Raw genomic sequence first — 26925 nt, forward strand, 5'->3', positions numbered from 1 at the left:
AACAACCTCATTAGATAAGGCAAGTGTTATATTTCTGTTTTACTAGTAGGGTCAGAAAGGCAGGATAGCTCCAGGCAGGACACACAGGCTTGGCGCCCCGAATCCCCTCCCACACTCCTATTTGACCGCCCCGCTGAAACAGGCCGCAGGGCCAACATCAACAGCTTATTCAATTCCCTCACAGAACGCCTCATGGGGTGACCACCTTATTCTACTGATTTCCCACTTACGACGTTCATTGCCTCCCCTGCTACATGAGGCAGGACACAGATTCTGCTTGGAGTCACAGCCCAGGGTCTGGGCCCGCTTGCATCCTTATCCATCCTCCATTCCAGCCACGTGAACTGACCCAGTCTGCTCTTTCCCATTTTGTGTCTTTGCAGGTTCTCATATATCTTTCTCTGTAGATGTTAAGTCCACAAACAAACTTTATTCATCCGACCTAGAATATGCCCAGCACAAGACAGAATTCTTGACCAGTTGGTTGGATGAGCGGATAAAGAGACAGCAAATCAAATCTGAAGTTCTGGGCTGGCTGGCTGCCTTCGCCCATCCTTGCTTAGAGATGCATGGTGGGAATGCATCTCAACCAACATCCGAGAAGCCACCACAGGGCTGGGTTCTCCCAAAGTCAGGAGATGAGAGCAGAATGCGTGCCCTGAGAAAGGGCTCCTAAGAGTCCGGAATGTAGGAGAAAAGGGTGCTCTTAAGGAGGCTGGGGGGCAGTGGACAGAGGCAAGGGGCCCGAGGACTGAGCTGCTCTGCACTGCGAACAAGATCACTAAGTGCCTGGGGCAACAATCCTTGCCCTTCAGAAATAACAAACCCCTCAAGAAAATTTGCTTATTTGTACAATATTCCATTCTTAGGCTATCAGAATCCCAGAGCTCACAGCAAAAACACCCTGGAACTGCCCTGGGAGCTCCACCACCTGAGGCTTCACCCCAGCAGACCCCTCTTTGTGTCCATGCGGGCCACGTGACTCCTTGGGTCTGCTGAATCCAATCCCAAATCTGGTGGTTGTACTCTGCACAACATAAGGCCACCTGTGGCTTCCAAGGATACTGTATCCTTTTTCTGATCTGACCCTCAAAAAATAGTTGTGGAATGAATAAATTAACTGGTAGTCACATTTTAATTCCAAGAAGGTTTCTGTAGAGCCCTCTCTCTCCCACAACAGCCTGTCTGACAAGTGCATGACCTATTTCCCAGATCCCCCCATGCTTTCTGAGTCCTATTTCCCTTGATTTAAAAAAGAGAAAACACTTTGAAATTACATTTTTATCATGAATAGCTGGGTCTTTTGATGCCAGTGATCTCTAGGTGACATGCTACTGCCAATTCCCTGACAATTCCATCACTTGTTTCTTAGGCTTCAGATTGTTCTTTTTAGGCTAGAAGCATCATTTAGTTAACTCAGAATGGAGACAGTGACCTAAAAGCCTTGTCTGCATCAACTCATTTCAAAATGGCTCCTCCTTGTAGAGACTGGATAATGGCATGCTCATCAATTTCAGTGGCTTTTTGGCAGCAGATGGTTTTACATACCCAGCTAATAACCATTTTTCATCTAAGAATATTTTTCTCTGCCTCTGTGCCATTCTTCCTCCCTCTCAGCTTGCTCTCGATGCACATAATTATATTTACATCTAGGATGTTGGATGGGACTCAGTTTATGGGGAAGGTTAGGACTTGGTTCTTGCTAAATAACAACAGCTGTCAGCTATTGAACGCTGTTCTAAGAGCCTAACATGTATCAGTCATCGGGTCACTCAGCACTAACAGCAGCAACTGCCACTTCCTGATGGCTCAGCCTGCTGTGTGCAGCATCGTCTCAGGAACCCGCCGCCTGAGAAGCCTCAACGCTAACAACTGTCCTCTCCTTCTGACTGTGGCCTCTGAACCACTCCCTTGTCTTCCCCTCTTGGATTCTCCCAAATACTCATGCCTCTCGCAGGCTGACTCCTCCCCCAGCATGCCCTGGTTACAGTATTAACTACAGCTACTATTTACAGAGGGCTCGTTACACAACAGGTACTGTACTTAAGCACATCTGTATGTTGTCATCTCCTAGTCACATCAACTCTACGAGCTATGTGGAACTAGTATTCATATTTCACAGCTGAGGAATCCGAGACAGAGAAATCAGGTAATTTACCTGGGATGGCACAGCTAGTAAGGGGCAAAACTGGAACTGAACCCAGGGGGGCTACCCCAAAGTGCACACGCAAAGCCCTATGCTGCACTTTCAGTGGGAACTGAGAAGAACGGTGACTCTCTTAGCTAGAAATCTGCTAATTTTGCAATTTATAAACAGCAGAAGCGTTCTTTTTCTTCTGTCTTGTGAAAAGTGCTTGAGGGGTCTATCATTGATGATTTCTAGGTTTTCCTTTGAAAGTCAGGGCGGGGAGTCAGAAATCCAGGCCTGCCACCTCTGGCTTTAGGTAAATCCTCTTATTCCTCAGTTTTGTTATCTGCAATATGGAAGTAATTATCTGTTTTAACTTCTTGTAAAAATGCTTTGGAGAAATTGTCTCAACAATGTAAGCCAAAGCACATCTCCGTTCTGCAGCCACCATGATTCTCAGGTAGCTGAAAACCAAATGAAAACCAAGCAGTAAAAAAATATTACCAGAGTGAGTCAGATTTTTGAAAAAGGCAAGCCGGCTCCTCAACGTTCAGCACTGGAACGCTTTCCTTACACATCACATCTCGCCCCAATCAAAGCCAGGCTCCGCAACTCAGAATTCAACAGGGAGTGACAGTTACGGTCAGCCTGGGATCCTGGTGGCCATGTGGCTGCTGTTTGTGTGGGCAACCCCTTCACGGAGAAAACCTGCTCACGTCCTCTGCTCACAGACATGACCTCATGTGCTCAGGCACATGGCGTCTGTCCGGCCGTCCAAAGGCTGAGGGGATGGCTCCCTACTCAGCGCTCCTGCAAAGAAGACCCCTGTAGTGTCTGCCCTTCTAGAGGCAGCCCCAGAGACAGACACTAACAGGAAGTCAGAAAGGCAGGCTGGTGGAATTTGGAAAACGCTGGGGGCTTCTCCCAAGAGTTCACTGAAGGTGAAAGTGGCGAGGGTCTAGGAAGCACCAAGTTACTCGAGCCTTTCTCACGCCAGCTCCACTCTTGCCAAGCTCTCCTTTCTCCACATTAGCAACCAGTGGACACACACGCCCTGATCGGCCTCCAGGCCTTGGCCTGGACTCAGAGGTCCTTGAGAAGAGGTGGCAGCAGCAGTCGCTCCCTGTCCTCATTTCCACTCCCCTCACGCTGGATCCTCTCCACCCTGTCCCCGGGCTGTGAAGTCATGTCCAGATCTTTATCACAGAAAGGAATCCTCTCTCCACCACCGAGGAGGAAGAACCAAAGATCCCAGAAAGGAAAGCATCCTCCAAAGGATGGAAAGATTTCTGCTACAAAGTGTGGCAGTCATCTGTCCAGGGGCAGGGGGCTGGAGCACATGTCTTCCTGAGGTCCTCTCAGAGCCACTGGAATGTGCCAAGCCTATTCACCAACACTCTTTAACAAAGAGATGATAAGAGTTTAATGGGCTGGTTGCTCGGGAACCTACTCTGAAAAGAAAACACCCGGATCAGTGAATGGTACCCTGTGACATGCAGTGAGATTTTCCCAAAACTGGGCCTGCTTCCTTTTTAAAGTCCTATGAGTGTGCAATACAAGTCCATAAATGGTATCCTGGAGTATTTTTCTCCTCGTTTTATCACTAGAGAGCAGATATCTTTTCTATTTGGAAAATTATTTATCAAGGAAAGAAATATAAATTTCTATGAACATGTATATTGCTCTATTTATATTATAAGAAATATTTGAGGGGCTGGCCTCGTGGCCAAGTGGTTAAGTTCGTGCTCCACTGCAGGCAGCCCAGTGTTTTGTTGGTTCGAATCCTGGGTGCGGACATGGCACTGCTCATCAAACCACGCTGAGGCAGCGTCCCACATGCCACAACTAGAAGGACCCACAACGAAGAATATACAACTATGTACTGGGGGGGCTTTGGGGAGAAAAAGGAAAAAAATAAAATCTTTAAAAAAAAAAAAAAGAAATATTTGAAGTGGAGTAAAGGTCCCTGACTTCACATGGACTTTTTCTTGTTGCCACTATCCAGAGAGGCAGCACGGGAAACAGACGAGCATAGGCCTGGTGTTGGCAGACCCGGGTTGCGGGCCCCATCGTGAAGAGCTGGGAAACCAAAGCTGCCTGCCGGTCCTGCATTGCTTCACCCTCTGGTCCTCAGTTTCCTTATTCTGCTTAGTGCCAAGATTCTATGATAACCTACTTCTTTGGACTTCAAGCACTGACCGTCAGCATCTTCACCACTAGCCACTTCAGTGCTGACTTGGAGAGGGGAGGTGTGCTGGAGGAAGGGGAACTAAGGGTGGGCAAAGCCAAACCCATGCCCCAGGCCACCAAGAACAAGCAAGAAGGGTTCAGGCCCTGCTGTGTGGACTGTTGTTTTCCCTACTCAGAATTCACTTCTTCTTTTCTCTCAGAGAAATGAACCTCCTCCACTCTCAGTCCTTGTGGTCTGAGAGGGCCGACTGCCTTCCACTCCAACGCAGATGGAAAGGCCAGGCTTCAGCCAACAAGCCCGTCCCTCGCAGCTGGCCACAATGACTGGTTTGGGAGCCGGCACTGGACCCAAGATTGCCTATGAGAGTGAGGCTCGGGACTTTGGTTGGATCTGGTGGAATGAAAGAAGCATGGACTTCTGTTGCCAGGGCTCCTTGGGAGATGGCACCTAGAGCCATGGGTAGCCATTTATCACATCTAGAGGAAACTTGCCCAAGAATGGAGCCAAAGGAAAGCAGAGCTGAGAGATGGCTACGGACGAGACTCCGACCACATCACTTGCATCCCTGAGACCAGTACTAATCCTGGACTTTCAGCTATGTGAGTCAAGAAATTTCTTTTTTCCTTAAGGCAGTTTGAGTCAGGTTTCTGTGATTTTTCAATTAAAACGTCCTGACAGATCTGTCCATAAAGATATCACATTTCTTGCCTCTTGGGCAGTTCATATGGCTTTAGTTTAGATTAGGAAATAGGACCAGGAATGTTCGTGTGGAGCTGGTTCACCTCCTGTTCAACACAGGAATCTCCTGAATTGATAAACACCCCATTCTGATTTTCGCCACATTAGTGCTTAAATACCAACGCAGGAGAGAGTCCACTTTCATCAGTGGCAGTCTGCTCAGCTTCTTGGACTTATCAAATCATTAAAAAGGTTTTCTTATGTTGGACTCAAATTTACACCTGTGAAATTGCTATTAGTGCTTTGTTTCTGGAGTGACACGGACAGAAGCTGTCCCGAGACCGGCTTCTACCTTCAGCTCTGCATACGTGCCCCTCTCTGACTGAGCAGGGTCCCTTCTTCTGTAACTCAGGTTTCCCTCTGAAAATCACTTCTAGGCTTGATTCTGTCACTAGTATCTTTTTTGTTTTGATTCCTTCTGTCCCTGAGTTCAATTATATTTAATAATAATATTTAAAAATGCTTAATAATGTTTCTTGTCTTTCTGTTCCTTTCTTCACAATTCCTACTACAACCACCAGGAGTTATGCCCTTATTTCTTCAGGCCCAACTATATCAATAATCTAGCACATTCCTTTCTGTCCTGTGACTCCCCTCTCATTCCACAGCTGCCTTAATAGTTTCTTTAAAATGCAGTGAAAATCAGACCCTCCCCCAAGCCCTAAATTATCCTTCTACTGGTTACCAAATTAACTAACCCTGACATTCAGGTCCTCTATACTAATCCTCCCTCCCTCCCCAACATTCCTAATCCTGATTCCCATCATGCCCCAACCCTTTATGCTCCATAAGAGTCCTCTGCCTGGCCTGGGCTTGCTCATCACTGTCCAGTACGCATGCCTTGTGCAGTCTTGCCCTGCAACCTCCGCAGGCCCCATTCTTCCTCTTCTCCATTGATTACAGTCTGGTCTTTCTCTAACTCAAATCCTTCCTGCCTCAACCAGTTTAGAATGACCCCTGATGCACCCACTGCAAAGATCACTTAGTTAACATTTAGTGACACTAGTTTCTATTATAATTTAAACGGTTAAGTCTGTGAGTCTTTTCAAATAGATTGCAAGTTACATGTGTTCTCTTACTTTTCTTTTCTTTTTTTTTTTTTCAGGAAGATTAGCCCTGAGCTAACATCTGCTGCCAATTCTCCTCTTTTTGCTGAGGAAGTCTGGCCCTGAGCTAACATCCGTGCCCGTCTTCCTCTACTTTATATGTTGGACGCCCACTACAGCATGGCTTGCCAAGCGATGCCATGTCCACACTAGGGATCCGAACTGGTGAACCCTGGGCCGCCGAAGTGGAATGTGTGAACTTAACCTCTGTGCCACCGGGCCCGCCCCTCTCATACTTCTTTATGTGACCTCAGAGTCCTGGCCTGTAAATGCTGGCTGATGTATTTATGGATAAGTTATATTTTTTTCCCAAATGGAGGAGCCTACAAAAAAAAAAAAATGAAAAGAATAGAGGCTCCCCTGTTTGAATGCATAACTATGTTTGTATAAAACCAAATATTTGATGGAATCCAAACAAGAAAATAAGCATGGAGAGATTTTCAGATAGCCAGATGTTTATTATCATTGAAAGGGAGACAGCCTCTCTTACATGCTTTTCACATAACCCAGGTCTTCATGGTCTTTTAAAATGGTTTTTCTTTAGTATTGCTGAAAATTTCCAGTTCAAGCTCAGAAATGACATTATAGAGATTTAAATCTTTCAGCCTCAAACCTGGTGGTGAGGTGGGTAGGTGGCTGGGTTTTAGCCTGTAGTTATTGTCAAACAACTTGAAGGAGAATGTCTGACTGTAACTGAGCTGGTTGATGTTTTCCCATGTTTGGTTCTAACTAAGGGTGGACTCCTCCCCATCTATCTCTGGGCACAAATGCAGCTTCTGAGAGCAAGTCCTGAGAGTCGCATCTGAGGAAGATGAGATAAATAGGCTTCCGGTGCCAAGCCAATAGCGTGTGAAGAATAGATAGACTGGAGGCTAATACCTTGAAGGTCAACATGCCTGAATTTCAGGAGCAAAAAACTCCAATGTTTTATTGGAGCTGACCTTGTGTTAGGACATCAAGTAACTACTGAATTCAGAATAAGGAGAGAAAATAACGTTCACCTTGAGCATCCGTTGTAAATGTTGGGAGGAGCTAGGTTAAGAAGACTCCCCTAAAAGAGTAGCAGGAACAATGAGCCACAACTGCCACCCACAAAGGAAAGGATGGTAGCTGCTTGCCATATATTTGCGAAGTCACGCATAAGGCTCTCCCTAACTCAGTCTATCTGAAACGTACCCTCCTCCAAGGCCCCATTCAAGCACTCCTCCACCTTGAGGCTCCGCTTACCAGCCCCCAGTGTTCTCTCTCACTTCCTAATTTAGTGGTTCTGTCTGTACCACTCATTAGCACTTAATATATGCTTGTGATTGTTGTCTGCTGGTTATTATTGAACATTTCCTCACTATATGTCCAGAGAAGCAAAACTCCCATTAAAACGGGATTAAACCTTTGCTGTGGTTAATCCAGTGGGCATTGAATTGTGACTAGGCTAAAATAGAGTTAGAAATCACAGGGGATCATTATGAAATAAGCAGTTCCTGGAATATCAGTCAATGAAGGAAGATGCATTCCTTCTCCCACCCTCCCCTGACTATGCCTGTGCGCCACCTGGCATGGGTTCGCAGACTCCTGGAGGCGGTCCAGGACGAAGGCAGGCTGAGGTTTGCCCTGAGACACTCAGGGCATGCTCTAGGATGGGACAATGCTTCTGAAGTTTTCAGAGCCAGCAGTTCCTCGAGGCAGAATATGCTAACTGTGTGTGTTAGCTTTTGGATAGATGGGTGTGTATCACGTGGAAACCGTGTGGGCAGAAAAGAGCATTTCAGTGTTTTAAGTACAGTGGCAGATTCCTCTGCTTCTTCCTTGTAACAAACTCCAATTTTATCCAAGTGTCAGAGGCCCTCTGGGGAGCCTGGGCCTCTCCCCAGGCCAGAGTGACTCAGTTAGTCAGAGAGCTGGCATAGTAATTCTCTTCTTGGCTATGATTGGTTTAGGCATGAACACAATGCAATTCTGGCCCACAAGCTGCAAGGGGAAGTGGTTGGGGGACTTTTGACAAAGGTTTTATTCATTTCTAAAAGGGTCACATAAGGTGAAACTTCCTTTTTTCTCCTTAGGATATTGTTGCATGAGGATGGAGTCACTGCAACTATCCTGCAACCCTGAAGGGTTGTGTTCGAGGGTGTCCTGAGGATGGTGAGTAGAGAGATGGAAAGAACCTGGGTCCTTGATGACTCTGTCAAGCCCTGAACTAATTCTGAAGATTCCCCATCTCCATACTTCTTTTACCACATCTCATCAATTTTGAGATATATATATATTTACATTTTAACATTTCTGAAGTTAGGATGCATATTTTACGGTATGTCATAGTTAAATTTTTTCTTTTCTTAGTGGAGCTTAAAGTAATTGGGTGTTTTACAAAAGACTGCATCTAAGATTTGGTGAAATGTGGAATGTCCTTATCATTATCCATATTTTAGCAGGCTTTTCCTCTGAGAGCATCCTCACTGACACGGCAGCTCTCCCCACAGGAGGGAGCGGTGTGGGAAGGGCATTTGGAAGAGGAGGTGACACAGCTGTGGGCGGCCCTTCCTGAGGACGTGCCTGGCTCTGAGTGGAGCTGGACTCCGGGTCCCTCCTGGGAAGTAGACTCTGCTTGTCTTGGGATTTGGAGCAAATGACCTGCACAGGACTCTGCTCCTCCTCAAGCCCAGAGGTCGCCACCAGCAAGTGAAGCGTACTCCAGGGCTGGCGGGGATCTTGAAACAGCCAGTCACATAGGGCTATCTCCTCTACCGATAGTGGCCTTACATGGAGAATGAGCAAAGGCCACAGAAGAGGACTAGAAGTAGACCAGAGGGAAATAAACCAGGGGAAAACACCCAGCCCCTACTTACCACATTGTCTCAGAACTAAAGGCACACCCACCCACACCCTCACCCTTTCCTACAGCTGGTGGGAGGCGGGCTACTGCCCCTCCCCCACCGAGGCCTGTTCCCAGGGCAGCCCTGCCCTCCGCAGTCACAGAGGGACTGGGATTAGCACCTCCAAACCTTGAGATGTCTGTTCATTTGGGATTATGTTTCTCTCATAGACAATTTAAAATACAAATCAAAAAATAAATCCCTGACTTGACAGGGGGCCCTGTCACCCCTGATGGATGAGTGAACAACAGACTTTGTGGTCATGCCTACTTCCCTCAGGGGGCAAAGGAGGGTTTTCTGATTCTTTGGAAAGGAATTGTAGTTACATTCTGGGCTTCCTTTCTTGAAGTGGCTGAAAGAAGTACAAGTCCTCCCACACCAGTCTTCCTAGATTTTGGAGAGCAGGGGATGCACCATGTGAGGGGCAGGCAGGGTAGGGTGGGGCCCTCTTTCTCGCCTTGACCACATACCCGCCCCTCAGGGCCGGGTGGAGTCCACAGGGCTCAGGGTTTGCTTCTACTCTTTGGCCCCGTCCCTCCCTCCCGCAGAAGTCCAGGTGCAGGTTCTGCTCTCAGCCTCTGGGGCGGCCCTAGCTAAAGCTTGCAGAAGCTGGGGTCACTCACCCATGTAGAAATACTCTGGGGATTTGTCCTCTGATGAGAAATCCTTCATGGTGCCACCGAACCGAAACCATAGTCCAAAAGCAATCACGGCCGACCCTGCCAGCTGAAAGGTAAAGCACACGGCCTTTACAACAAATGGAAACCCCACGGCTTTTACGACGAATAGAAGGGGAAAGTGTGCGCATAACCCAGGAGTGGGCTGGGGGCACAGGATGCTGAGGCTGGAAGAGGACCTCTCTTTAGAAATCAGCTCGCCGACCCTTCACGTTTCTCTAGGAAGATGAAATGATCTGCTGAAAGCCCCCAAGGCACCTGACATGATATTAGACCTGGGGTTTCCTGATTCCAAGCCCAGGGTTGTTCCCATTCTGCTGGGCGGCCCTGTGGTTATGGGGCATACACAGCATAGCTCGGGAGGCATCTCAAAAAGAACGTTCCAGTAACAGTCCCCATAAAAGGCATCTGCCCCTGCCTTATTGTCCTTTGCTGGGCACTTTGGACCTCCTCACCAACACCACAATGAAAGGGGACTGTGTTTCAGCCGCCGGGTCACCGAGAGCAAGATGAACTCCAAGACCCTGGGGAAACCCACTTTTCTAAACAGGAAGGACACACACCAACCTCAGGACCCACCCACACTTTATGAGTGTGCCGTGCCCAGTGAGAAAGCTGTTTCAGAGGCATCTAGAACGCTTTCTGCCCCCCAGGCCTCCACGGTCACTGCTGGGCCCGGGGATGGTTTAGCAAGCAGGAGGGAGCCTGCCTGTTTTTTTTTTTTTTTTTTTGGTTGCTATTTTGAGTTTCCATGGAAAGTGAGAAAGGAAAAAATAATTTTCTGAAAAAGCATGGTCTGTGTGCTGTGCGGCTCATGGAGAGGCTGAGCGGCTGGCGCAGACAGTGGCTGGGCAGGCTGGCAGCTGGGAGAGTGATCGCTTGCTTCCTCTCGGCCACTCTGGGGCCTCTTGTGAGGCTCCACACCAAAGCTGGAAGCCCCTTCTGCCACTGCAGGACTGTCACAACTCCCCGCCAGCAGGCTCCAGCCATGGCATCCTCTCTCTCCACAAACAGCCATCTCCAATTTCATTGTACCAGTCACTCAACAGATATTCACTGGGCACCTTCTGGACTCCAGACACTACGGGAAAGTAAGCCGAGATGTCAAAACAGCCTCCAGGTTCTGCCAAGCCATCCAGTGAGTGTGGGGCTGCCCGAGCCCATCACCAGCTTAGATGAACAGCTTAGAGGCTGTCCCTGCCCCAACAGGGAAGAGCAGACACAGGTGCTGGCAACGGGAAGACAGAAGCACACAGCTCAGAGAAGTGGAGGTTCTATGAGGAAACAATGACACCAAAGTCAGGGTCAGGCCTGAGCCCTTTGTACACAGCATCCTTCTATCTGTGGGGCTATTTGTAAAGGACCAGCATTACCTTTTGGGGCGATCTGGCTGAATTTAAGTGAGGACTTTAGCCTTCTCTGCCCTCTGTGCCCCCAAGGGCGCTGCCTCTGTGGGGGCTGTGGCACGACTTCAGTGAAGGCTGGAGGAACAGAGTTACACCAGCTGGACTCTAATGAGGAATCACTAAAAGTTTCCAGTACTTAGAGGGAAGCACTAATTGGATAATGTGAGGGACAGCTAACGGAACCAGGCCCAACCAGCTTTAAATGACTTTTGCATTTTTAAAAAGGGTAGCATGGCATGGAAAAATATTGAAAGAAGTCATGCTAAAAATTAACAATATTTATCTTTGAAGGGTGCGATTACAGGTGGCTTTTTTATTTTCACTATATTGTCTAAGTTTTCTGTATTAAGCATGTATTACTCTTATAAGTTTAAAAACATTGTATAAGCATTATATGGTAGTTCATCAGTTCAATCCAAGAAAATGGGGGAGAGTTTTCTTGGGCCGTGCTTTAGTTTGGGAGGAAACCAGCTTTGAGGTCATTGCTGTTTCTGGGGCAGGAAAGAGAGTGATGCCCTTGGGAAAACACCAGCCTAGGAGTGCCGGGGGGCCGCCTGGAGCAGATGTGCCCAGCGAAGCCTCACAGGCTGCTCTGCCCAGCCCGCCTCCGCGGCGACTTGATGGAAAGACAGTTTCCAAATACAAAGCAAAATCTATTGACAGAGGCATCAGGCCAAGGCCTGCAGCCACTGAGCAGCCACCAGGCAGACTGTGGAGGAGGTGACTGGTCCCAGGGACACCCTACCATGTGGCCACATTTTGGCATCTCTGTCCACAAACTCTAATTTATAGCTGTCTGGGATCATCCTCCCAGACGGAATACATTTGTCCACTTCTGGAACACATGTGTTTGATGCATAATGGAAAATTAAAAGAGAGGTTGCAATTTAAAGCCATGGGGCAAGGAGAAAAAAATCTGCATTTGCTCATCCACGCCCCCCAACCCAAGCCACTCGGGTTTCCTCCTGGGTCAAGGAAACTGTGGCTCAGCCGAACGTCATCGCGTGCGGAGGGAATCCTCCCAGCATGCAGCTGCTGGCTGTGTCAGGAACACCGTGGGCGAGGAGCCGGTGAGCCCCGAGGTTACTGATGACGAGAGTGATCATGGCTGTAGAAAGCGGCATCGACAGAGACCATGTAGCTCTTTGGTCCTTTCAAATTCACCATTCTTGTAAGGCTCTTGAAATACTCTGGACTTTGGTTGATCTACCACACACCAGAACTCGCTTGAAAAAATTCACACCAATTCCAGTCCAGTCAGGAACAAAGTGAGCAAGTCTAGTGACATTAAACCCCGTTATCCTGTGCGTCCTATACCTGGGAAGAGGTGTCTCACTGAGTGAGCCGAGGGGAGGCTTCAGGCCCCTCCAACCCGAATTTGTAACCCTTCTAGACCAAACCCCCTTCTCTTTTTAATCTGAGCCACTCTGTTGCATTTAGACGTAACACTGCACTTCTGCCAACGGTAGAACAAATAAGGATCAAGAGCTCCCCCTTTTTGTCCCTTTCCTTCTCTTGCCCCTGCCATCATCCCCTTTCCCTTTTTCTCTGTCTGTCAGGGAATCAACTGGGATCCCGGAGGTCCAGTGCTAAGCACTAGGGAAACAACGACAAGGAAGACAGGACTCACAGTCTAACACGCAAGATAACTTGTAAACTAATAAATGCAATACGTGCAGGAAGTGTGCTCAGGGGAAGAGCATCACATTGCCCAGAGATCAAAGTGCCACAGCCAGTGTACAGCGGAAGACACTCCATTTAGATTTACATCTTGAAGAATGAGTTAGAAGTCATGGAGCACAGAGGGTCTGGAGGGAGGAGTGAATGCCAGGCAGAGGGAACAGCGCAGGTAAGGGCTTTGCTTTCCTACCTGGAACGCTGTACTGGGGAGAGAGAGCCGGCTATCGGAGGTCAGAGTCTGGGGCTTAAAAGGCGAGTTGGGGCAGACCGTGGCTCGTTGCTTCTACTGAGTTTGCTACTATTTTGAAAAGCCCGTGGGAGGCCCTTGAGGAGAGGCCAGATGCGAGCTACTCATTTTGATGAGAAAAGTCAGGAGCATGAGGGCTGCCCGACCCCAGAAACAGGGAGGAGCCAAAGACAAAGACCTGAGTGGCTGAAGGCCAGAGTCGGAATGCCAGGGAGTGGATGCAGTGAGGACCACAAAGGATCCACTCTACTGACTGAAGAACTTGGCTGAGGGCTGCCCTGCTTCCAGGATAGTACGAATCCCCATGCCTTTGGAATAATTATCACTAGAAATTCTGTTGCTTTTCCAGGAATGGACTTTTTCAGACAATAGCATGAGTTGGGCTTTGATGTTAATCATTTAATAAACATTTATTGAGCGCCTATTGTGAGCCAGGAGCCAAGGACTCATACATAAGGAAGATCCAGTTCCTTCTCCAGAGGATCTCAGCGGCTCACGGAGAAGCTGATCCCCACTGGGCGGTCCAGGAGGGACATTAACCCTGCAGGTAAGAATTCAATTCCAGAACCAGCCCACGAGAAGATGCTGGATATCATCATTCTTTGTGATGATTTTTTTTTTCTGAGTACCAGTTTTGTGTTAGGCACCCAGAGAATGTGAAAAAACAGGATTTTGAGGGCAGAAGTGTGTCCATTATTTAAAAAGAGGAAAGAATTAAAATAGAAAAAAAAAAGATAGCAGTGAAAGGCACAGACGACTTATAAGTCCGCGTCATTAAATAGGGGCTCACCAGATACAATTATATTATGCACTTTCACAGGCAAATTATATCAACAGCCAACCATATTCCAGAGAGTTGGTAGGATACAAAGTTGCAAATTGTAAGCATATGTCTTTAGAAAAGACAGTTTGTGTTGGAAAACTGAAGTAACAGAAGAGAGGACTATGGATGTGATAAGAAAGCATTTAAAGCAAAGTGCATGGACAAAAAGTTTCCTTTAAGTAAAGGCTATCTGCCAGAAACAAGTTATTTAGCATAGCATGAGGCAGAACTTGTTACTGAATTTCAATTTTATTTTACTGTATTTATTTATACTTTCCTGGGATTGCTGGTGCAATGTTCTATCTTGAGGACATATTTTTTCACTTAAAAAAAAAATGATTTCATGCATCACAAACATGTTTCTTGGGAAGGCACTAAGTTGGAGGGAGGGCAGTGCTGAGATGCAAAGATCACTCTCCAGACCTGGGTCCTCCAGTTGCACAGCTCCGCCGCCCCCAGGGGAGGCTAGCCAACCCTGATCACAAAGAGCAAATATATGCTACTCTGCTATCTGACGACTAAACCCAGCAGAAAGCCCCCTTACTGGGTAAAAAGCATCACTCGGGGGAGCTCTCAGGTAGCACATGTGCTTTTACCTAGATGGGAGACACAATTAATTGTCCTCAGATGCCTAGCCACACAGTTTCAATTCCTTCGCCCACCTGGGGGCCTCTGCTCTTGCTACTTCCTTAGCTAAGAAAGCTCTCCCCCCTGCAACTCTCCCCCCAACTCACACCCAATCACAGCTGTCAGCTCTGATGTCACTTCTCTGGGAAGCCTACCGTGGCCTCAGTATGTACCTTCCTTCATGTCTCGTGTAACTATTTCTATTTAAACATTTCTGTAATATTTTTAAAAATTAAGACCTCAACTGTGTGAGGGCAGGAACAGGGTCTATGTTGCTGTGTCCCAAGCACCTGCCCTCTGCCTTGCAGAGCAGGCTCCCAAAAGACATCTGTCTAATGAGCAAATGGAAGGCCCTCATGAAGGTGCACTTTAGGCCGTGCTATGGACCGAATTGTGTCCTCTTCACCCAATTCATATGTTGAACCTTAACCTCCAATGTATTTGGAGGTGGGGCCTTTGGGAAGTGATTAGGTTTAGAGGAGGTCATGAGAATGAGGCCCTCACGATGGGATTCCCTTATAAGAGACACCAGAGAGTTCCTCTCTCTCTCTCTCTGCCATGTGAGGACACAGTGAGAAGGCAGCTGTCTGCAAGCCATGAAGAGAGCTCTCACCAGGAACCAAACTGGCCGACACCTTGATCTTGACTTTCCAGGCTCCAGAACTGTGAGAAATAAACTCCTGTTGTGTAAGCCACCCATTTTTTTTTATGGCAACCTGACCTAAGACAGACTGACAGGACCAACTTTGAACAACTTCCCTCACAGCCCTCCAAGGGAATACTTCGAGAAGTTCTACAAATCTTCTTCAACTTCTGATGGGGTGACGTCCCAGTAAATCCATCGTAAGTTGAAAATACAGTAAGTCGAAGATGCATTTAATACACCTAATCGACCGAACACCATAGCTTAGCCTGGCCTACTTTAAACGTGCTCAGAACACTTAGACTAGCCTATAGTTGGGCAAAATCATCTAACACAAAGCCTATTTTAGAATAAAGTGTTGACTATCTCATGTAATTTATTGAACACTGCACTAAAAGTGAAAAACAGAATGGTTGTCTGGGTACAGCATGGTCGTAAGTTTATCGGTTGTTCACCCTCGTGATCATGTGGCTGAGAGGAAGCTGCGCTCGCTGCCACTGCCCAGCATCACGAGAGAGCATGGCACTGCATATCATTAGCCCTGGACAGGGTCAAAATCCCAAATTCGAAGTATGGTTTCCACTGAATGCTTATGGCTTTCACATCATCGTAAAGTCAAAAAATTGTAAGGTGAACCATCACAAGTCCAGGACTGTCTGTATTTTCAAATTCATCTGCACTGTGATGAATATACCGGGAAACACTGTGCAGACACCTCAGGAGGCACAATGTGAGCACACTGTTGAAAGATTCAGCAAAACACTTTCCCACAGAAAAACAAAACAAGAGTATGTAGTATCAGTTCTGTTTTCCTAAGCCTGCAGGGATGTGTGCTGTGCATCGTGCACAGACACAAAGAACAAACTTATACAAGCCCTTTACAGGCAGCATATGAATATGAACATTTAATACTATTATAGCAACACACACACACACACACACACTATACTCAAATGAACTAAATCAATTCTGTGTTCTCACTTCCCCAGGGTGAACACCATGTGTACAAACAGCCCAGCTCATTTGCAGTTCTCTTCTTTGGGATAAAGTCACACGAAGTTGGAAATAACACTTCAACCCTAGAGTTTTCATTAAAAGCTTTTAAGCTAATACTTGCTCTTGGTGGCAATTCCCATCCTCGATGGAATCAGGTAACAAGCACTCACAATTCTTGATCTGATCGCAAACCGTATTATCATGCCATAAGGGTAATGGAGTTCCATCCTTTTAGCAGGCAAAAGTCAAAGCACATTTGCTTTGGAAGATGATACTCATTTTCTCAGAGAAAAGCTAGCGCCCAAGATTTTCATCCTATTATGCCGTGAAAGCAAGGTAAGGATTCAGATGGCACTTTCTCAAAATCAAGGATTTTGTCAGAAGAAATAGAAGAGCCAAATGCCATATGATATCCATGCGAAGCTACCTCCGAGGAACCCTGCTGCCCTTGCCTCAACATCAGGACCAGGTGAGGTGGAATTGGGAGGCAGGAGCACGGCAGCATCTGATGGATGGCTGTTAGTTTGGAAATCCACTGGTTAGATGCCATTGTTTCTGACTTCTATTATTTTCCTCATAATGATTTCATAAGAACAAGCTCATGGTAAGAAATTTCTGAAAGACTTCCTTCGGGTAAGGATACATTTTAAAATCAATCAATGCTTAATTCTCTGCACTGATGGAAGGGTTCTGCAATCCATGACAGAATCAGGAGTGTTCTCTTTATCTCTGGAAAGAACACTGGGCTATATTTTTGCGCCAAATGCACCTTCCTCTGTTTGTTTAGGTTGTTGTAAAGTTAACTTGTGTGGGTCAACTGACATTGTTGGGAGGCAGCAGAGAAGTGCTGGGGGAGACAAGCTCAGGGGACGGAAACTGACCTGGGATGAAAAGCTTGCTGTGATGGTAAAGCAGATATAACACAGAGGGTGGAAAGTGGGTTGTATTTATTCAGTGGTTATACATATTTTCTCTAAAGAAATACAGGCAAAAGGAGGAGGAGAGGAGAGATCAGCAGGAATTAGGAGAAGGACGATGGCTGTACAGTTTTCTTTAGACAGCAAAACAAATGTCCTGGACTACTGGCTGATGATTCCAGCAAGCAGACGGCTTCACCAAGCAAAGGCCAAATACATCCAGGCCTAAAACCCAATCCACCAAGTCACTGACGTGAATTAAACCCAATGTCTGCCTTACCTCGCCTCAAGGACATTTCCAGGAGGACAATAATGGTCTTTTCTATGTTCTCTGGACTTCCTCCTCGCAGCCTCCAGCTGGCTCTTACTCTAGGCTCACCCTCTGAATAAACACTTACCTCGAGGGCTACAATGACTCCTGTGACATCTTGTCTACATCAAGCTTTATATAAGCAAAGACAGGACAATAAACAATATTTATTTTACAGCCTAATATTTCTCAAGGTAGTTTGAGAGAACCACTCTTGAGCAGATAAACAGGATTCTTAAATATCAATCAATAATAATGATCTTCACCCAGTTTTAGTTGTTACAGAGAGACCATGGGAGGAAAAAATGTTTCAGGTGGAACTCAGGTTAGACTAGAACCAGCCCAAATGCTTTATTTATTTAAAAGTTAGCTTGGGTGGAATCCAGTAGAAATCATGAAAGTCTAGCTTGGTGTTCTAGAGAGATTTTTCTCGATAGCAGTTTGACCAGAAGTCGTTTGTGGTCATGAAGGCAGGCAGCACTGGGCCATTTACCGGGGATGGACAGGGATGCACACACAGGGAGACCAACAGGGCTTTCTGGATGAGTGGCAGCAGATTCCAAGGCACCTGGTCCTGCTCATTGGGGGCTTTGCGGTCCATGGCCAAGTCCCTTGACCCAGTTTATATGCTGACTCTCTCTCAATCACCATTATGATGGGGAGGGCAGGGCTTGGCACACACTTTGGGATATTTGCCAACTGTTCTTGTAGAAAATTTTACCTCTTCTGAGTATTCAGACTCAGACAATGAATAATGATGTCCTTAGACAGGATAATAACAGAAACATCCATGTGTATAGCACTGCGGTGTCACAGAGTCATAGCAGATAAAAACAGAGGGTTCTGGGCATCCTGGATTTGAATTAGGCTCTGCTCCTCACTAGTCTGTGATCTTGGGCAAGTCACTTGAGCTCGCTAATCCTCAGTTTCCTCAGCTGCAAAGTGCAGGTAAAAACAGTGCCTCCCTAAGAGATTAAATGAGTTCCCATTACACCCTTCAAACAGGGAGTGCCCTGCCCGGCACTTAGTGTTAATATTGTGGTAGACTTGCTAACGTTACATTCAAACTGAAAACTGAATCCTACTCAAGATAGGAAACACCACTCCCATGGTACCAATAACTCGTCCTCTGCTGCCTTCCTCTACTAATTTTTATTTAGCACTACTTTCCTTCCCTGACAGCCGGAATTCCCTGGAGTTTTCTAAACCTTCTCTACTAGATACGTCAGTGCCCTTTTCCAGAAACTATGTTCCTCCCTCTCTTTAGTTTCAGTTTTTATAAGACCCAATAAGAGAAAAACAGGAAAAGATGATTTACGCGAGAAAGAATAGCTATATTCAGGCAAGGCTATCCAACAGAACTTTCTCCAATGATGTTAATGTAAAATGTTCTGGCCAGTGCTGTAGCCACTAGCCACCTAAGGCTGTTGAGCACTTGAAATGTGGCTAGTGCAAGTTAGGAGCTGAGCATTAGATTTCTTTTTATATTAATTAATTTAAATCTGAATAGCCACATGAGATTAGCAGCGTAGCCACCGTACTGGAGAGTGCAGGTCTAGAATTCACATGCTCATCATAGCTTCAACCCCCTCTCCCTGTCCATCTGCAGCCTTAGATTCCGAGGCCACACACAGAAACCCAGATCCGCCACGGGCTAGCCCTGAGTCCCCGGGCAAGTTTCTTAAACTCTGCACCTCTGTTTCCTCATGTTAAAAGAGCTGTTATTTCAGAGGGTCATGGTGAGGATTAAAGGAGTTAATATACAAAAAGTACTTAGGAAAGCAGCTGGCACACAGCTTATATTTATATAATGTTCATTACCCTTCAAGATTTTCCTACTGAAATTAGGTTCAAAAACTGTCTCTTAATACATAGCCTTTCTCAATTCCCGTCTTGCCTTCCTCCGCCTTAAACTGATCAGTAGTGCTCTTAGCCTCTCTCCGACTTCTCCCTTATGCCGGCCTGATTTACCTATCTTTTTGTACCCGCATTTCTGGAATGCATCAAGACTAAATCCAACACTGGATGTAATCTCCCTGGTCACAGATGTCACATTTTCCAAGCCAGTAATGTTTCTTATACTTTATACTCCACATGCCCTAATACCTTAATATACGGAGAGGAACATTTAATTAAAATTAGTTTCAAATCAGAAGACCTGGGTGTGAATCCTGGCTCTGCTCCTCCCTAAATCCTTGATCTCAGACATACTACCTACTGTGCCTGACTTTCAGCTCCCGCATCTGTAAAATGGGAATGATTACGTTATTTCATGGGATTGTTGTGATTCATGATCAAATGGGATAATGCATGTGAGAGTATTTTGTAAACTAAACCATTATATGAATATTAATTAGCATCATTATTTTTGTTCCCAATTAAATCCAAAGAGGATGAAAAAAGCAAGCCAAGGTAACCCTTACTCATCTGTAAGATGTGTTCCCAGCCCATCTGGTGTTCTCATTTTACCGGCCTCTTTCTCAATTCCTTCTCCTTAATTCCTTAGCAACCATGACGTGACCGGTCTCGGTGGTCAGTATAGCATCACTTGCTTTCGGAGAACAGCCCTGTTGTGAGATTAACTGTGAATAATAAAGTAGGGGATGGAGGTTATGTTCTCTTGTCACACATGACTGGAGACCCAAAGATACTGCATGAATGCTCTAGAATAACACAGTGAAACACAATGGACAATGAACAGGTGGCTGCCTGGTAATACTATAAACCATCAAATCTTAATGTAAAAAAAAAAGGTCTTAAGACAATAATGGTAAAGTGGTCACTGGAATGAAGAGAACTGCCGCAAGGAAGCCAGGGGAGCAGGCCAAGAGGAAGGGCACTCTCTGCTCCATTCAGAAACCAGAGCCACCGGGGGTCTTCGACCTCTTCAGGCCTCATCAAAACCAGTGGTTCCCTAGACCAGCAACATCAGTGTCACCAGGGGCTTGTTACAACTGCAGACCCACTGAATCAGAGGATATATCTGAGCAAGATTCTGGGTGATTTGTACGCACATTAGAGTCGGAGAGGCACTGATCCCCAAAGGCCTCCCACTGCACCCACAGGCCTCCCTGTGGAAGCTCAGCAGCCGGGCAGGTAACAAACAGATGGCTCCTGCACTGGGGTCAGTGCACACAGCCCTGTTAACTGGAGCCATCCTGTGATGCTGAACCTCTTCCAGGTGCTGAGGATGGAAGGAGGCCACCAGCAGGACACTGTCCCCGCCTGCAAGGAGCAAAGACACCAGAGAGGAAGCAAACCACAATCAAAGGCCAAATGGAGCACTTAGTAAAGGCGCGAGTGCCTCAAGGCCAAGGACTGTGTCTTACTGGTTTTGAAAGCCCAGCGTGTGGCAGGGGGCCGGGACGTAGCAGGTGGTCAGCACATGTTTGCTGAGTGACTGACTGCAGAGGAGGGAACCTCCCCTTTGACTCCTTGTCCTTCATAAACTACGAGACTCCTGCTGCTGTGCTTGGTTGCTTGGGCCTAGGACACCTACTGCCCACTTCTCCTTACTTTTACGAACCTTTTGGATTCTGGATTCTTCTTGCACTTCTAGTGTTTAAACACGACTACTACTAATATCTTCTGTTATTGAGTATTTACCACCCACATGTACCATACTTACTACTTTACACACATGAACTCATTATCCGCACAAAGATCATAGATTGATGTTGGTACTTGATCACATCCATTTTACAGATGAGAAAACTGAGGCTCGAAGAGGTTAAACAACTTGCCCAAGGTCCCCTAGTTGGTAAATAGTACAGCCAGGAATAAACCCAGGCAGTGCGATGCCAGTATCCACCTTCTAGGCTTTGAATCCCTGTATTTGAATTGCCACGCTGCAGACTGTCTGCAGACTGGCCCCTGTCACAGACTCCTAGTCCCTCCCAGTCCACACTGGCGGAGGCTGGCCCCTCTCGTCCACACTGGCGGAGGCTGGCCTCTGCTGCTCTCTTCCCACCTTGACAGAAATCAGAAATGAAGACTATCCTACAAGAAGGCCAAGGAAATCCCTATCTGCTTTCTGGGGTGGTCTAGCTTTTGGGTGAACCTGGAGGAATACTTTCTTCAGGGATTTATTTTTTCCTGAGGAAGATTGTCACTGAGCTAAGATCTGTGCCAATCTTCCTCTATTTGATATGGGATGCCACCACAGCATGGCTTCATGAGCGATGCTAGGTCTGCTCCCGGGATCCAAACTGCAAACCTCAGGCTGCCAAAGCAGAGCCCATGAAACTAAGCACTACGCCAGGCTGGCGCCTTCAGCTCTTTTTTTTTAACCAATCTTTCTCACGGATCTGAAGTTACTGTTTGAGGTAAGTTTGGGAAAGAGAGGCAGGCAACCTTGGTCAGCTTCTGTGGAGTCAAACATCTTTCACTCCAAAGCCCAGGAGACACTGTCTTTCCTAAAAGCACTTTTCAGACATCGCCAAGTGAAACCCCAAGGCTGCATTAATCATGGCGAGAAGGAAAGGAGAACAACTTCAAACAAGCCATATATGGCATCTGACTTTCTACAATGAACAGTCCTGCTTCCTGTTGGTCGGTAGCCCTGAGCAGCTCATACAGCACAATGATAGGAAAACGCTGAGCACACGACAATAAGCCAAGGCATAAACAGCGCCCAAGGTTTTCTTTAAACCAACAGATGCGGCTTGGTGGACTGTGGTGTGTTATTTATATTGCTATGCAACGGAGGGAAAAAATAAAGGTGATTTCAGTGAAAGGCAGGGACTCTGCCATGCTATCTGACTGTGGTGTCAGACACCACAGTCAATTCAGACGCCACAGATGCTGGGAGGGGCTTCATGTTAGACACCAACCATGATAACAGAAATTAACTTAGTGGGGTTCACGGCTAGGCTTTACTTTTGTTTCTGAATATGGTGAATACAGTCGGCGGCCCTGGGCCAGGGAGCGCTGTGCCGGCTCAGGCAGGATCCAGTGGATGTTTATAAGATCAGGAGCGCAGCCCAGGGAAACTTCAACCAAGCTGCCAGGAGGTTGCAAATCCACTTGTCAAACTGCGGATCACAAAACATACCCCACCCCCGCCTCCGTGCCAGCCTTCTGGTGAGTTCCTGACAGGAAAGGAAGTGCTGCCACAGAGGGGGACCTTATACCTTAGAAGGGCAGGCACGCCAGCATCGAAGGGTGTGTGTAAATACCACGCTTGAAGTCACAGCGACAGCCGATCCCTCCAGGAAAACGTCCCCCACCCTCTGCCCCTTCCCCACACTTCCCAGAAACCCCTCCAATCAGGAAAAACAACTTCAGACACCAGGGCAGGGCTTTTCTGGAATCTGGTTCCCTCAGTTACAGTCAAGGTAGATATCTGGATAATTTATCCCAAACAACTGCTTTCCCCTAAATCATTAGGTACCTGTCTCAGGGCGCCCCTTTCCCTTTGGTCATGTATGTACAGGCGTGGGAAGGCTGCCTGCAACTGCCGCTCTTCCAAGACCCTGGGTTCCCACCCACCACGGAACTGGGAGAGAGGAAGGCCCCACCTTCCCCTGCTGGGCTCAATCTGTGTGAACAATCGAAAGGTAATGAGCAGGAAGAGATAGGCTCAGTCCTCCAGATAAAGTTGATAACTGATCACCTGTGCAAATCAGAAAGGCCATTTGTACCAAGTTCTCTAAACTGCAGACTCATCAATTCACTGCACGGCTATTTACCAGTGCCTCCTACATGCTGGGCACTGTTCTAGGCACTAGGGGACAGCTGTGAACAAAACAGAAAAGAATTCCTTCTCTCAGTGTTCTCAGTTCTAGTGGGGAAAATCCGCAAGTACAAACTGGGAAGATAACGTGCAGTTATCCTAAATGAAGACAAGCTGCTAGTCACTTGGCAAACATCTACACTATTCCCCAACACTGTGGGCCTCAGAAAAGAGAGCTAACTTTTACTGAATGCTTCCTATGTGCCAGTCACTGAATGATAATATTTTCTTTTTTTTCACTTTTCTTTTTGGAGGAAGATTAGCCCTGAGCTAACATCTGCCACCAATCCTCCTCTTTTTTGCAGAGGAAGACTGGCCCTGAGCTAAGGTCTGTGTCCATCTTCCTCTACTTTATATGTGGGACGCCTGTGACAGCATGGCTTGACAAGCAGTGCGTAGGTCTGCACCCAGGATCCGAACCGGCAAACCCCGGGCCACTGAAGCAGGACGTGTGACTTAACTGCTGTGCCACCAGGCCCAATAACATTTTCTGAGCACTTACTATGGACTAGGCTCAGAGGAAGGTGAGGTCAGATACTTCATGTATTTCCTCTTAATCCTATCAACAACTCAATTACCCCAACTGTACAGATGATAAGACAGGCCTAGAAGTAAGGGGAACTTGCTCAAGCACACCCCCTTGGGATCTCTGCACTTAAGCCTGACCCCTTCATCAGACAGTGTCACACTCACCCTTGCTCTGTTCCTACGCTGGTGGGCGGTGTGTCACCCCCTCACCTTGTCTACCTCCATTCTACCAATCCTTTGAGGTTCAGCTTAAACATCCCCTCCTTCAGGAGAACTGTCCTGACTCCTCACTGTGGCTCTGACCCTTTCTCTGAATGCCTTAATTAGATCCTGTGTATCAAAGGTCACGTCTAAGCCCAGTGGTTAACACATGGTAGACACTCAAACTTCGCTTTGTTCCTGCTTCCCTTCCTGACTGTCTTTATGGTCAGAGGTGTGAAATTTGCCACTCGATTATACACTGTCTTATTTGTTTGTTGTTGTTCTATATGCATTGGATTTGTTTCCTCAACTAGATTAGCAGCTTAAGGAACAGTGCTTTATATTTATAAATTACATATGTTGATATATGTATAAGTTATCTTTATATCTTTCAATACTTGGTTGATAATTGTTTGAGTGGTTCTCAACTGCAGCATGCATCAGAATTACCTGGAGGGCTTGCTAAAATAGATCACTGAGTCCCTCCCCCAGAGTTTTCTGATTCAGCAGGCCCAGAAGGGGGCTGAGAACATGCATTTCTGACTCGTTCCCAGAAGGTACTGATGCTGCTGGTCCAGGAGCCACACTTTGAGAACCACTGGTTAGAAGTTTAACGTATCACAGTGCTTAGGAGCATGTAGGCTGAGTCTGAGTCCCACCGCTGCCACTCACGGGCTGTGTGATCTTGGGCATGTTAACCTATTTGAGCTTGTTTCCTCACCTGTGAAAAATGAGGATAACAACAGTACGCACATCAGGATTGTTGTGAGGATTAAATGCAATAATGAATGCAATGTGCTTAGCACTATCCTTGACACACTGAAAGGATTCAGTAAATGCTTCTATTATCCCTGGAAAGGCTGGCACAACAGCAGGCCTAAGTACGCACTGAACCCAGCCTCAGAATTCCTTCTCAGGCTGATAGAAAACTTCTTTTGAATTTGTAAGCAGAGAGAGTGAAGGGTGTCACTGAAGCATGACATCTATAATTAACAGCTTTTGAAATTAAGCCAGACTATTAAAAAGCACAACATAAAGGGCCTTTAGAAATGCCCCCGCCTCTGCCCCCTGAGTATGCTGGCTGTAAATGCCCAGGTGGACAAAAAACAAGTGTATTTTTAAAATGCAGGGGCTGTCTTCGGGGTACCTCCTTCACATCTTCCCCTGCTGAGGGATGCTGAGGATGGTATCTTGGCCTCTGAGAGCTTGTTGTTGCTGGAGTCACTCAGGCATCTGGGCTAATGGGTTAGCAGACACAAGCAGAGCCCATCATTCAATAATTAATTAGCTGCAGTCACGGGAAGACAAACTCCCTGGAGCAGTCAGGACAACCACCACCCTCCTCAATTCTAGTTTCAAAGCACCCAGGCCCCTGCTGCTCCCTCCCAGCACCAAGAGCCTCTCCCCCCAAAGCAAGATCTCTATTTCCCCTCAGGGTCTATCTGAGCAGATACACTGGCTGACATTCTCTTGAGAAAGCCCAAGAGGGAATACGCAGACAAGAGAATTTTCAGACCTTGTCTTACAGTGCTCCAGGGCGAGAGGCAGGGGATCCAGGGATCCATGGATGGTGTGGCACTAACCTCGTCCCCGTAATATAGGAGACAAGGGTCATGGCCCTTATCTCTCTGTAAACCACTAATCCCGGGAATGTGGTGCGTTCAACGCAAAGTTGAATGAGATCATTTCTGGGAGCATTAGTATGGAGCAGAGGCTGCCGGCTGGTTGTAGGGAGAAGCTGCTACCTTTGGAAGCCCCTCTCTTCCACTCCTCCCTTTCACAGAAGAGCACCACCACCTCCCCCCATCCAGTGGTACCCTCCCCTAATTCCCAGAAAAAGAACGACCCTCCGCCCCCCACCCCCAGCCCCGAAACACACACACACGTACACCATTTTTACTCCTACCCGCAATTTCCTAAACAAAACCATCACAGCCAAGTGGTGTCTCCACACACTCCGGTTGGGGTACCATCCCTGGCGGCCCGGCGCAGGGGGTTCACTCCCAACGCCCTGGCCAGGCCCTGGCTCCAGCGTAAAGGCAGAGCGAGAAGGGGTGTGTGCACGGGAGGCTGGCGGGGAGCCGACCGCTCAGGAGGTGAGGAGGGGTTGCTGTCCCCGCACCTGGAGTCACCACCAGCTGCCAGATGAAGACCAAGGCAAGAGGTTCCTCAAAGGGAAGAGCCACAAGGTGTCTGCCCCCCCTTCTCACCATTGCTCGTTGCTCAGTCTCTCACTCTTTCCGTTCTCTCCCCTCCATCCCTCTCCTCCCTCTTTGTCTGCTGCCTTCTCACCTCCGCCTTTTGGAACACCCTGCCTTCTGGAGCCCGGCTCGGACGCCGCAGCGGTCAGCTCCCCGGGGGACTCCGGCCCCGCGCCCCGGCCCAGCCCCCTCCCCTGCCCGACCCTCTCGGCTCCGGGTCTTACCCAGAAGAGCAGGTTGAAGCCGAGCAGCAGGTACTTGATGCACCGCAGGCCCCCGCGGAAGCGCCCCATGCTGCGGCCCCGGCGGCGGGATCTCGAGTCCCCAGGCCCGCGCTCGGAGCGCCGGGAGCGGCGGGAGCCGGCGGGGAGGGGGCGGAGCGCGAGGGCTGTGGGCGGGGTCTGCGGGGGGCGGGGCGGCAGCCTGGCAGCCTGTCGAGAGAGACGGGGTCGGGGGTACTCTGAGCGGAGAGGCTGGCGAGGGGTGGGGGCGTAGCGGGAGTGGAGACCCAGCTGCCAGAAGGAGAACGTCGCCCGCTCTCCCCCCGGGACGAGGGACCGCCTCCCTTCCTCCGGATGCAGGGCGACGCGCCCCACTCCCGGTGGTTATCCGAGCATCCGCGAGGAAGGAGCGTCCGCTGGGGACCCGAGACCCATTTAATCAGCGCCCTGTGCAGAGGCTCATTTGAGGCCTGTGGTGATGGCTGAGATTTAGGACGAGGCCCCAGTGGCTAAGGGAACCTAGGAAGGGGGCCTCGGGTAGAAGAGATAAGTAGGACCTGAGGCGGCCCTGACTCTGGCAGTACCCGTCTCGGGGCACGCGGGCCGGGGCGCCCGGTCCAGGGCTGTGGTTCCTTGGCGCCGTCCGAGCGCACAGGCGGTGGAGGCCGCTTCTAGGGGACCTTC

General features: G+C 47.9%; 1 protein-coding gene across 1 annotated transcript in view; it reads right to left on the reverse strand.

Moving 5' to 3' along the window:
• Positions 1-26398, reverse strand: part of TSPAN2 (tetraspanin 2) — a 43232-nt gene extending 16834 nt beyond the window's left edge. The window contains exons 1-2 of the mRNA XM_046645901.1: positions 26245-26398; positions 9654-9756 (exon numbers count right to left, since the gene is read on the reverse strand). Of these exons, the coding sequence (XP_046501857.1) occupies positions 9654-9756; positions 26245-26313 (172 nt within the window). The 5' untranslated portion in view covers positions 26314-26398. The remainder of the gene's footprint in view (positions 1-9653; positions 9757-26244) is intronic.
• Between the last annotated feature and the right edge of the window lie 527 nt (positions 26399-26925).

Source organism: Equus quagga, chromosome 18 (assembly GCF_021613505.1).
Source record: "Equus quagga isolate Etosha38 chromosome 18, UCLA_HA_Equagga_1.0, whole genome shotgun sequence".
In the NCBI taxonomy this organism is placed as follows: Eukaryota; Metazoa; Chordata; class Mammalia; order Perissodactyla; family Equidae; genus Equus; species Equus quagga.